Source organism: Sander lucioperca, chromosome 6, assembly GCF_008315115.2.
Source record: "Sander lucioperca isolate FBNREF2018 chromosome 6, SLUC_FBN_1.2, whole genome shotgun sequence".
In the NCBI taxonomy this organism is placed as follows: Eukaryota; Metazoa; Chordata; class Actinopteri; order Perciformes; family Percidae; genus Sander; species Sander lucioperca.
This window is the reverse complement of record NC_050178.1, coordinates 22,024,151-22,036,650: the sequence shown is the minus strand read 5'-3', so window position 1 is coordinate 22,036,650 and position 12,500 is coordinate 22,024,151. Positions and strand designations below refer to the sequence as shown.

Genomic DNA, 12,500 nt, shown 5'->3' with positions numbered 1-12,500 from the left:
TTCGCCATGCAAAGTCTATGTGAAAAGTCTTTCTGGGCCATGGGGTGCAGTACCACCGTTATCCACTAGGACCATGGTGGCTTTTAGACTCGGCGCTCTTCCTGGGGGCTTGGGCGAGACCTGATAACACTCCATACTTCCTGATAACACTCCATACTTCCTGATATCACTCCATACTTCCTGATATCACTCCATACTTCCTGATATCACTCCATACTTCCTGATATCACACCATACTTCCTGATCTCACTCCATACTTCCTGATCTCACTCCATACTTCCTGATCTCACTCCATACTTCCTGATATCACTCCATACTTCCTGATATCACTCCATACTTCCTGATATCACTCCATACTTCCTGATCTCACTCCATACTTCCTGATCTCACTCCATACTTCCTGATCTCACTCCATACTTCCTGATATCACTCCATACTTCCTGATATCACTCCATACTTCCTGATCTCACACCATACTTCCTGATCTCACACCATACTTCCTGATATCACGCCATAATTCCTGATGCTGAAGTTGTGAGGGTTTTTCAGCTCACAGGCGCTACGGGGGAGAGACGACCACCATTCAACCCGAAAAAGTCATCTAACCATTCCAATGACTCCGAAACTGTTCAGTTACGGTAAATTAAGCTAAAAAAAAACTGCATAGTTCCCCTTTAAACTAAATTTGAGTTTTGCATAAAAAAAGTTTGTATTTTTTCAGTAGCAGGGAATAATCAATTTAAATACCGTAACCGTTTATTGTCATCTGCCTAGCAACCACAAGGAAGCCAATACAATGAGATAGTTTGAAACACTACAAATCCCAACTTACTCTACTACAAAATATATAGAACTGTCAAAACAGAATATATAGTGTCGGTACACGATCCGTTCTGCCTGCACGATCCGTTCTGCACATCCGCAAAATGTTCGCGCATGCGCGGTTGTACGAGGATTTACGACACTGCACGATCTGTTCCATGCTTCCGGTCGAGAGCCAAGCTAACGTTAGTTTAGCTAACAGTTAATTCGGCTAACCGCTAGCTGATTGTAGCGGTCTGCCGTTAGCCTCCACAGGCAAGCTAACGTTAGTTTAGCTAAAAGCTAATTTGGCTAACTGCTAGCTGAGACAGCATGTAATAACTTTAAAAGACCCTCAAAATAAAACTTGAAAATAAACGTTGACATATATAACAAACACCTAACATATATAACAGCTGTTACGTCAGCTCTACTTTACTTGTGCTCATTTAAAATACAATCACTCAATACTTGTCTTTATTGTTATTACTGTGAAGTCTTAATTTAGCTGTAGCTGCTTTTCCCATTACGTTTGAGTTAACGTTATTTTAGACTGAATCTAGCTGTCAGCTAGCGGTTAGCCGAATTAGCTGTTAGCTAAACTAACGTTAGCTTCCCGGTGGAGGCTAGCCATAGGCTAGCGTGGAACAGATCGTGCAGGTCGTATCCTCGGTAAAACAGTATTATCTTGCGCATGTGCAGAACGGATCGTGCAGGCAGAACGGATCGTGTACCGACATATAGTATACAATATGCATCATGCATGCTCACTTAAAGTGATACATACATCTGCATGTAACATGCCTGTGTCAATTTAAATACCGTAATTTGACAGAACAGCCTCAGAAAGCATTTAGAAAACCATGTGACACGGTAGCTCACCTGTTTGAGCCAAGGGGGTAAGCTAACAGGCCATCACCTCCCGTTAGCATCCCGTTAGCATCCCATTGACTGCCATTCATTTTGACGTCACTTTGACAGAGAATAACTTTACATCTGAAGAGTTTAAAGACTCTATTTGTCCATTGTTTATTTCTAAAGAAACACGACAATGTATAAAAGGCTCCATTACCTTGTAGCTCACGTTATGGCTCCGTAGCAGACGTTTTTATAAAAATAGGCTAACGATTGGGTCATAACCACGAGACTTACTGTCTCATAGTAGAGGAATTACCGTATAGTACAGGAGAAGCTCTCAGGCAGTTTGGACTTCCATTAGCTGTTTAAGTTTAATTACTAATGCTAACTATCATTTTAGTGATCAATAATTAGCCTGTGTCTATGTTATCTCCTTACATATACCTACGCTCTCCGTCTCTGCTAGATTGGGAATGATTCAGGGTTTTTTTTTACCTCATTAAGGTGAAAAACAGGATTTGCACAAACATTGTTCTTTAACTTGTAAGAATACACATTTCGGTGCTGTCAAGTTATTAACGAAATCAATATAAGTAATACTAACTCTTAGAATATAATTTATTTATCTTTTTATTCATTGATTTCGCGTGTCACAGTCATATACTGACACGCATGTACACACACACACACACACACACACAGACACACAGTGCTAACTCAACAGATATAGACCTACTGCAGCTCGTATGTAAACTAATCACACACAGCTGTGTTGATGGCTGATTTAGTCATGTAGACAGGTCCTGGTAGCTGTTAGTTACAGTGTTCAGGAACCATTAAGCAGAACTAAATTAATATTATTATTGGTAAAGTTACTGGGCACCGAACATTTTCTCTCCGGTTCCCAACTCCCAACATGCACACGCAAACACATCTGTGCAACTGTCATTGTACTGTAGCCTACGTCAGCGTTGCTTTATCTCTTCCCACCTCCCCAACAGTTTAATACTTACTCGCACATCCAAACGTAGTCAGAGAAGGGGCTTATCGTCTTTCTGATCGCATTAACGTTCTGAAACAGCAGTCGCATCCTCTCAAACTGCGCTGCTTTCATGGACGTCAGACGTCAGCGGTCTCCTCCGGAAGCGCAGTCTTTGATAGTTTGATAGTTGATAGTAACGTATCGTGTGTAGGTGGCTTTTTGATGACTCGTGGTCCTTAATTGCTTCTAATTTTAAGTTTTTAGTCCCGATTACAAAAGGATTTGACTTTCTCTGAGACATACACACGACAGTCACTGCAGTACATTTGTTCTGTGCTGCTGTCATAAATCAGCCACTCACGAACCTTGCTGTTGTTGCCAAATGTCCACTTTGTATTAAAACGTCTTCTTTTACTTTTCTTTGACTCAGCCTCATCTTTTTGTTGGTTGTTCGTTTCAGCTGACCTCTTTACCCCAGTAATGTGCCGCCACATTTTTAGCTAAAATCCAACGAAATGGCGGACTTTGATGAAATGTAAAAGAACAACAGCTGCAAAAAAAACTAATAAATCACTCAATTCTCATTGGCTACCTGCCAATGTAGCCGGTAGATTGACAGTGTTACCCGCCAATTGCAAAATTCACCCGCATTTGGCGCGTGGTCAGGTGTTCATTTCAGGCCCTATCTAGGATCATTTAGAGCATGTGAGTATGAGTATTATGTGTAGTTTTGTTGTTTCTTAATTATTAAGTTGCACAAGACACAATAAAAAAAACAACAGATTAAACTCTTAGTCCAAACCTCAAATCAGTCTCTCCTTTTTAATCATGAAGAAGGTTTCCTTTGCCCAAATAAGGAGAAATGAGAGGAACAAATGAAGCTCCTTTCATTATAACCACTCAAAATGTTCCATATTTTTCTAACGTTTGGGTCTCTGCGCCTCTGTCTGTGTGTGTTGGTGCAGAGCTGAGGAAGGCAGAGGAGTGTAAGAGCAACGAGGTGTGGCAGGAAGACGAGGAGTCAAGCTCAGAGCTGGAGGGCGAGGAGGCACACAGACAGAACAGCGAAGCTGAAGAGGACAAATACGAGGAGGAAGAGGAAGAGGAGGAGGGAGAGCACACGCAGGACGACGCCTACGACCACATGCAGGTATTTACATCTGTGTGTGTTTGTGTGTGCGAATGTGATCTGGTGCAAATGATCTTGTAAATAGTGAGGACTCCTGTCAGTTTACTGTCTGGTAGAGGGTGACAATTTTTCGGAACTGCCGCAGGTCACGGTATTCCCGCGGGAGTCCCACGGTACAGGAGTCGATTTCACTGTTGGTAACATGATAGGGATGGAATAGAGCATAGAAATCAACGGGAGTGGGACGGAGAAATGTGTGTTTTGAGTGTGAGAAGATCTCCGTTAGGAATTACGTAATAAAATGGCCTAGGCCTGCAGGTAATGCATGTTACCTAGACCTGTAGGTAATGTATGTTACCTAGACCTGTAGGTAATGCATGTTACCTAGACCTGCAGGTAATGCATGTTACCTAGACCTGCAGGTAATGTATGTTACCTAGACCTGCAGGTAATGCATGTTACCTAGACCTGCAGGTAATGTATGTTACCTAGACCTGCAGGTAATGTATGTTACCTAGACCTGTAGGTAATGCATGTTACCTAGACCTGCAGGTAATGTATGTTACCTAGACCTGCAGGTAATGTATGTTACCTAGACCTGCAGGTAATGTATGTTACCTAGACCTGCAGGTAATGCATGTTACCTAGACCTGCAGGTAATGTATGTTACCTAGACCTGCAGGTAATGCATGTTAACTAGACCTGCAGGTAATGCATGTTAACTAGACCTGCAGGTAATGCATGTTAACTAGACCTGCAGGTAATGCATGTTACCTAGGCCTGTAGGTAATGCATGTTACCTAGACCTGTAGGTAATGCATGTTACCTAGACCTGCAGGTAATGCATGTTACCTAGGCCTGCAGGTAATGCATGTTACCTAGACCTGCAGGTAATGCATGTTAACTAGACCTGCAGGTAATGCATGTTAACTAGACCTGCAGGTAATGCATGTTAACTAGACCTGCAGGTAATGCATGTTAACTAGACCTGCAGGTAATGTATGTTACCTAGACCTGCAGGTAATGCATGTTACCTAGACCTGCAGGTAATGCATGTTACCTAGACCTGTAGGTAATGTATGTTACCTAGACCTGCAGGTAATGCATGTTACCTAGACCTGCAGGTAATGCATGTTACCTAGACCTGTAGGTAATGCATGTTACCTAGACCTGTAGGTAATGCATGTATAGTGTAGCCTAAATTTCGAGGCAACCTCAGTGATTTCACCGTGATTAACCAAACGCACACACGCGATATCAACTGGCTAGTTCTCCTCCAGACAGCGACAGATGTCTCTTTTTCTTTCTCTCTTTTCCGCCGGGTGGCGTGCGAGCCTGCTCGCAGTGTGAAGCGTGTGTCCGCGACGGTTTAAAGAAATGCCAATAAACCAGAATATGTTTTCCTCCCATCCCAGAATGCTGTGTGGACTAGCCAGACCCTCCTCCGCAGTGCTGTGGAGGAAGGTCTGGCAATGCGAGACTACTGCCTGGGTGTAATGTGAGAAACAGCAGTGAACAACTTGAGATCAAATGTTCCTTATATTCCACTTCCCCTTTCTTTTAAGTGAATAGTTAATAGTTTGATGCTCACACACCTTGGCTCACGCAGAACAGTTGGAGTGACTTAGTGACTCGCCCAAACTGCCACGGTGGCAACACGATACAAGGAGCAAATGTTGTACACCGCCATTCCACTAACGTCTCTACAGGAATATCAATCAACAAGTCAGCCAAACCATACGAACCATATAGGTCATTTATTCCTACCCTATAAAACGACCCATAGGAGGTTTTCATAAATTGCGCCCCAAGAGGTGGCAGAAAATACAACCACAGGAGCATTTTGCGTCCTCATATCTAAACCACTAGTAAAGTTAAGTTAAGAAGTGTGGCCGGGTTGGATCAGTGGGTAGAGCAGGCGCACATATACTGAGAGGCTTATGCCTCGACGCAGAGGTCCAGGGTTGGAGTCTGACCTGTGATGATTTCCTGTCACCCCTTCTCTCTCTCCTTCCTCACCTAGCTGTCCTGTCAAATTAAAGGCGGAAAAGCCCCAAAAAAGAATTCATTTCATTTATTTTTATTTCGAACAAAACTAAAAATACATATACACATACAGCATGTAGCTATATATATATATATATATATATATATACACATACATACATACATACATATGCATATACATACAAATACACATACATACACATATATATATTTACATATATATCTATAAAATAAAGTGTGTAGCAACACACCAAAGGAAAAAGAACAATATCCATACAGTGTTTACAAGTAATATTAAAAATACTATTACCATTTCTAATCTTAATCGACTCTTAAAAAAAAGTTAAGAAAAAGGTTGTAGAAAATCGTAACGTTTGTGACGTTAATTCACTTTCGGTTATGCATGTGATGCAGTACGTGACGTAGCTCAACGTTTCCTTTTCTTTTCAAACGGGACTCAAACCCCCGGTCTCCTGAGGGTGAATGTCCTGTGTTTGTTTCAAATCAATCAATATTCCTGGCATGGATAAAAGCCCATAGCCTGAAATGTGTTGTAATTAGTCGCTCATCAGAAAAGTCATTTTTCTACACCACCTATAGTCCCAGCTTTGTGTTGTCTTTCGTGATGGGTCATTGTTTGTCGCTGGCTTTTGGACAGTTGTACAACAATCAAGTTGAAGACGTCACTTTGTGCTTTGGAAAATGATGTGACGGACTATTTTCTGACATTGTCAGTTTAAATATTATGTAACTGAAATAGCTGTCATAACATGACAGCACAGAGGGAAGAAGGTGATCCTTGAGCCAACAACACTGGATGTCAGTCATGGGAAACCTGAAGCATTTCAAAATGGAACATATGTTAGTGTTTAAAATGGGATGACAACAGTAACTAAACATGACAATCATGGCTGCTGATGGCAGCACAAAATCCCTTTATTTTTTGGGCTTTTCCACCTTTAATTTGACAGGACAGCTAGAAGAAAGGGGAGCGAGAGAGGGAGGAAGACATGCAGGGAATCATCACAGGTCAGATTCAAACCCTGGATCTCTGCATCAAGGCATAAGCCTCTCAGTATATGTGCGCCTGCTCTACCCACTGACCCAACCTGGCCACCACAAAATCCCTTTTAACATTAATTGCAGTTATTTTGTGTCCCATTTTTTTCCTCATATCATTGAATCAATTGTTGTCATTAAATTCTTTTACAATATATGAGTGGTCTTCTTATGCATTTATTTCATCACTGTGCCTACGTACAGCCTCATAGGGCAGCTAGTGTAACAGGTGTGATCTTGCGTTGTGTTATGGAGAAACACCACAGGCCAATTCAATTTTATTCATAGTATCAAATCATAACAAGAGTTATCTCGAGACACATTACAGATAGAGCAGATCTAGACCACACTATAATTTACAAAGACCCAACGACAGCTGCAACCATGATTTAGGTTTTACCCTAAGCCAGTATTCCCAGTTGGGTTGTTTTTATTCTGGTAACAGACAGTACAGTCACTGAACTGTTTTTGAACATATATATATATATAACATATATATGAAGGAGTGGTAGCCACTCACTCAATAATTTTATAATCTACTCACATACATACCTGGACACTCTAACTGCTCTTAACTTCTAATTTATGCTAAATGTCATTTATTTATTAACTGTACAATAATACAATACCATACAGTCCTATATATATATATATATATATATATATATCTGTAGTTTATTGTTGTTTTACTGTTTGTTTACTTTTTGTAAAAAATATTTAGCTAAAAGTCTATGTATATTGTTATTCTTATACTGTATTTTTTTCTATACCTCTTTATTTAAAGAGTGTTTTGTTTGTATGCTGCTAAAATCTGCTGCTGGATATTTAATTTCCTTGCATGAGTCATCCCAAAAGGATCAATAAAGAGAAGTCTAAGTCTAAGTCTATAACTAAAAATTTTGATGACAGCATAAATATGTACCTGGTAACAGACAAACTGTACTGGACTGTTCTTGAACATCCACAGCCGTGATGGTACTAGATATATGGAAACACACGTTACCACACACACACAGAGCTTAGTAGAAGCAGTCTTGTATACAGTACTTGAAAGCAATACACAGTACAAGTACAAGTATCTTACCAGAAAATGACTCTGGTAGAAGTTAAAGTCTCCTTTTAGAATATGGGTGGGGAATGCAAACGCTGTTTTGCATTGCATTCAGTTTATTTAAATGGGTCCAGGCTAAGACCGGAACCTCCTCAAGTCCTGGCAACGCCCCTAAGTAAATCTAACATGTATTTTCTTTAAAATTGACGTTTTGACATTTTGATGGGCTCTGCGCTTCTAATTCCAGGCCTAAATGTAGACTTGGAAGAGAGAGATTTGTAGTAAACAACACAACACCTTACAGAGGAGTTCTTTTTCTAAATCTGTATGAAAATATTCAGAATTCAAGCCTTCTCCTGTCTCCCGCATGTAAGATAAAAATGTACATGTACTGATTTGGATACTTACAGGACATATTTGTGTGTTCTGAGTCTGGTCTTTTCTTCTGTTTTGTCCAGGAGAACAGTCGCCTATCATCAGAGATGGACTCCATTCACCCATGAAAGGTGAGTGTTTCTTTATGAAATCACGTTGCTTTTTGAACATTCAAAATTACAAGACCAGTCTGTCTCTTTCTCCCTCTTAAGGCGCTGACACACCAACCCCGATTATTGGCCGTCGGACAGTCTGGCGAGGTCGGTGACTCGAGTCTGTTCAGTGTGTTCTGTGCCGTCGTCAGTCGGAGGAGCCGTTGGCTTTAATTTGGGCCGATTTGACTTGTTGAATCGGCCAATGGGCAGTCGGACTCAATGACCAATTACTGGAAATAACGAGCGGGATGAGCGTGACTAGAGTCTCTCAAAATCTGATGAAAATCTTCTAAACTGACCTTTGTTGATCAGAAATGAAGACAGATTCAGCAACTGCACGGCCTATTTCTATCTTAAAATGTTTTCAGAAACACGTTTCGGTGAACTATTTTAGTACAATATGAGATCGTATTCTGAACAAGCCGCCATTATGGTCTGTTTTGAAATCCGGGAGCAGCCGGACCCTCGTGACGCGTTCATCCAATCAACTGCCGGTTTTCATTTTTGGGCGACAATACAGATTAGCGCCGCCTGCTGTTATGGTACGTCTCGTGCACGCGCAGAACGTACGCTCAAGTCGGCGACGCTTCGGTGTGTTCTGAGGCATTTTTTTGACTAACTCGGGGAGACTGATCGGTCCGAAGGTCGACAATCGGGTTGGTGTGTCAGAGCCTTTACCTGTTATAGTCAAAGACAAGGTGTGTTCTCCCCCTGGATCTCCTCTTTGTCTTTACCGTTACGGTATTTTCCTTTAAGACACATTGCAGTTGTTTTACTGCCACATTTCAGTTAGCTTTTTTTGTTTACATCCCAGCTGTCCAAAAAAACATGCACACATTTAAAGGTGCCCTGCCACACAAAACCGTTTTTGCATTTTTTTGAAATATGTTAGGTCCATATGTGTTTGTGTTATGTGGTGAATGTGAAAATGAACTGCTACGTCCTCTGTCAGCTCTAGCTACTGAACAGAAATCAGACCAATTACAAAAGCTGGTCAGTCTCACGTGATGTTGCCTGAGCTCATTACTATTCATGAGCTCGCCCAGTTGCGCTGGGTAAAGGATGCTGATAGCCAGGCTCTCATTGGCTAGCTGTTAGCCAATCAGAGTCAAGCAGCTTAGCTTGTTGAATATTAATGAGAAATGGCACAAATCGAGCCGAGTCTTCCTGCAGGCTTTCTATACCACGCTAGAATGGCTTCAAACAAGGTAACCAAGGTACACAGTCCATGGTAGAACTTCACATTACCACAAAGTCATGAAATATATGTGGCAGGGCACCTTTAATGTGTGATAGGAAAGAGCCAGCACAGTCAGTGATTTGAGTTTTGTGTAAAGTTTATTGTCCAATAAAGAGAGTTCTGTATGACTGAAGCACCACGATCCGTTTGAAGTCCTCTAGTAAAAACGTTTGCCTCTTTGTGGATTCGTCTTGCGTTAAGTTGGAGTCTCTCAACCAGACGTAACAAGATCTCATGGAGATCGAAGCAGAGACATTCAGTCCACATATCAAAGGGGTTTAAAATTATCTGGCACTTCCTTATCATGTGTGGAACTCTGTGTCATGCTTTGAAGAGGCAAATCTAACGGAAATCAGCCTCAACTTCTTATAATTTGAACCTGACTTCAAGGATGGACAAATATCAAACACTTTGTATCAGTCATGTTCAATATTTTGAAGCTATAGTACGTAGTTTCTCTCGCCCCCATGAGGAATTCTAAGTAATGACAATCGGTGCATCCACATGATACAAGCCTTCCGTAATCGCGCCCCTACTCCTCCTCCACGAAGTTGCTAGTAGCCAAGGAGGACACGGAGGATTAAAAAAACACGATGGACTCTTCACAGTGGTGACTGCTGGTCTTTCAAAGAGGGGAAGCTCATTTTTGGCCTACATCATAAAAATTGTCCATTTATTTATACGTAAATTCTGCCCTACGTTCCATTTCAAGAACGCCTGTTGTACCAACTAGGCGTCTTTTCCAGTGACTTGACCAGTGTCCTCTCAATGGCCAGCAGAGCTAGGCTGCTTAAACAGCCTTGGCCCATTGTGTTAGGGGTGTAGGACTTAAACCGCTTTAAACAGAAGCTCCTTTCTACACCTGCAGATGTAGCTCCAATTGTTGCCACTAATGAGAACACTTTGTAAAGCTGAGGCATTGCACTGTCCAACTCCACGTCTTTAACGAACACCAATTAATCACACAGCTTTCCCCCGTTACAAAAATAAGCATCTTAATTTAATATGCTTATACTGTATGCCGTTACAGCTAAGAAAGCAAGGCTTTAGTGGTGTAAAAGTAATTTGCACTCCTCGCCACTAGGCGGCGACATTGACCAGTAAATGGCAGATTGAACTCTAAGGGCAAAACAGAACTAGCCTGAATTCTCCTACGTTTTGGAAAAGCTTCTGTTGATGTCGGTAGTCATTACACTGGTAGAAACTACAGTGCAACTAAATGTTCTTCCGTTAATTACAGGTAAATAAGCAATTGGCTAGAGCATTTTCGCCAAGCAAATACCAAGAAATAGTTTGCAGCAGTTTGTCTTTTGACTACACTTGCAAAATACACGATGGGACTGAGAGCTCGAACAGCTTCGGCGACTTTTTATAGTACAAAATCGCTGTCAATCAAAAGGAGATGCAGTCTTTCGACAGACCCTCCAATTATCACGCAGAAGCCCAGAGTCCAGGCCTGCCCACTCTTCCATTCACCCCCAGAGACGCTGAGCGTGCGTGGGCGGGACATAATCGCAGCACTTATCCAATGACCGTCTAGTTTCAAAGCATTGAAAAAAACTGTTCAAAGCAGCCCCATTGAAGCCAATGGACGCTAGGCTTTAACAGGGAAATGCACTGTGACGCTATGGGAATGTATGAGAAGGAAATCGAGTCAGTCGACCTGCTATATGTAGCTGATTCTGAATGAACTCGTCTTCCAGATGAACGTGTTCTAACTAGAGATGCACCGATAGACCGGCCAGTGACCGGAATTGGCCGGTTTTCGGTGTCGTGCGTACCCGCTCGCGGTGTGAAGCGTGTGACGGCGCTATTCTCGCACATGTAGGAACCTTGTGAGTTAATACCGACACCAAAAACCTAAATCACATTTTTTTTGTTGGATATTGATGTGAAAAGAAGGAAATGGTTCCAACATTGCTCTTTAGATGTGTGTGAATGTCCCACACCAGGAGTAATTTATATAGTTCTATTTTATAGTGATCCATTATCTGTTCAACACATGTTCTATTAAAGAAAAGATAGAAAATAAATATGTGTGTGCTGTAAAGTGGTTAGAAAAAATGAAATCAGAATCGGCTAAAATCGGTATCGGCTAGTCTAACTCAAAGAAAATATAAGAGGAACACATTTCACAGAAGGCACGCAGCACAGGTGTGGAAAAGCTCTTCAATGAGTGAACAGAAACACTGAACTTAAATACATCTTCAGAGTGACAGCACACACACACTTGGCTTATTATTCTCCACATTGACTCCACATTTCTCACAGACAATCTGATACACATGAAGACAATCAAGAAAAAACACAAGAGACATCTTGGAGCCATTTCGCCGCCTCCTCCCTGTACGACTTTCACCCCCCCCCCCAGCTGCATCTCAACTGGCATGGGAAAACTAAATGTATCAGAAGAGATAGTTTTAGGGGGACCTTGTAGCCCCTATCTGTTCAGACAAACAGTGCTCACATTATGTTCCAGACTTTGTGATTCTCACTTAGTTAGAATCAGATTCTTCATGTGGGAATGAGATAAACTCCCTTTCAGCATTGTGAGAGAAAGCTAATAGAGAAGAAAGTAAGACAAAAATATAAAGAATCATGCTTAAATGTAAATTTCCCACTACAAGATCCAATAGGGTCGAAACGTTGCATCTATGCATCTATATTAAATACAGGAGCTTAAAGCAGTGTTGCGGACATTACATTTTTTTCGCTTTTAGTACTTTAATTTGTCCTGCACCTGCCAGAAGGTGGGATGTGCACACAATTATTATTATTTTTTTTTTTTTAAATAATAGTTGGAACCAGTTACCTGCAGGTTCTGTGCTAGGCTAAGCTACCGG

General features: G+C 41.4%; 1 protein-coding gene across 3 annotated transcripts in view; it reads left to right on the top strand.

The window, feature by feature from the left end:
• Positions 1-12,500, top strand: part of raly (RALY heterogeneous nuclear ribonucleoprotein) — a 218,710-nt gene that overhangs the window by 181,512 nt on the left and 24,698 nt on the right. For all 3 annotated transcript variants that reach the window (XM_036002266.1, XM_031301385.2, XM_036002267.1), the window contains 2 exons: positions 3,607-3,791; positions 8,346-8,393. In XM_036002266.1, the coding sequence (XP_035858159.1) occupies positions 3,607-3,791; positions 8,346-8,390 (230 nt within the window). In that variant the 3' untranslated portion in view covers positions 8,391-8,393. The remainder of the gene's footprint in view (positions 1-3,606; positions 3,792-8,345; positions 8,394-12,500) is intronic.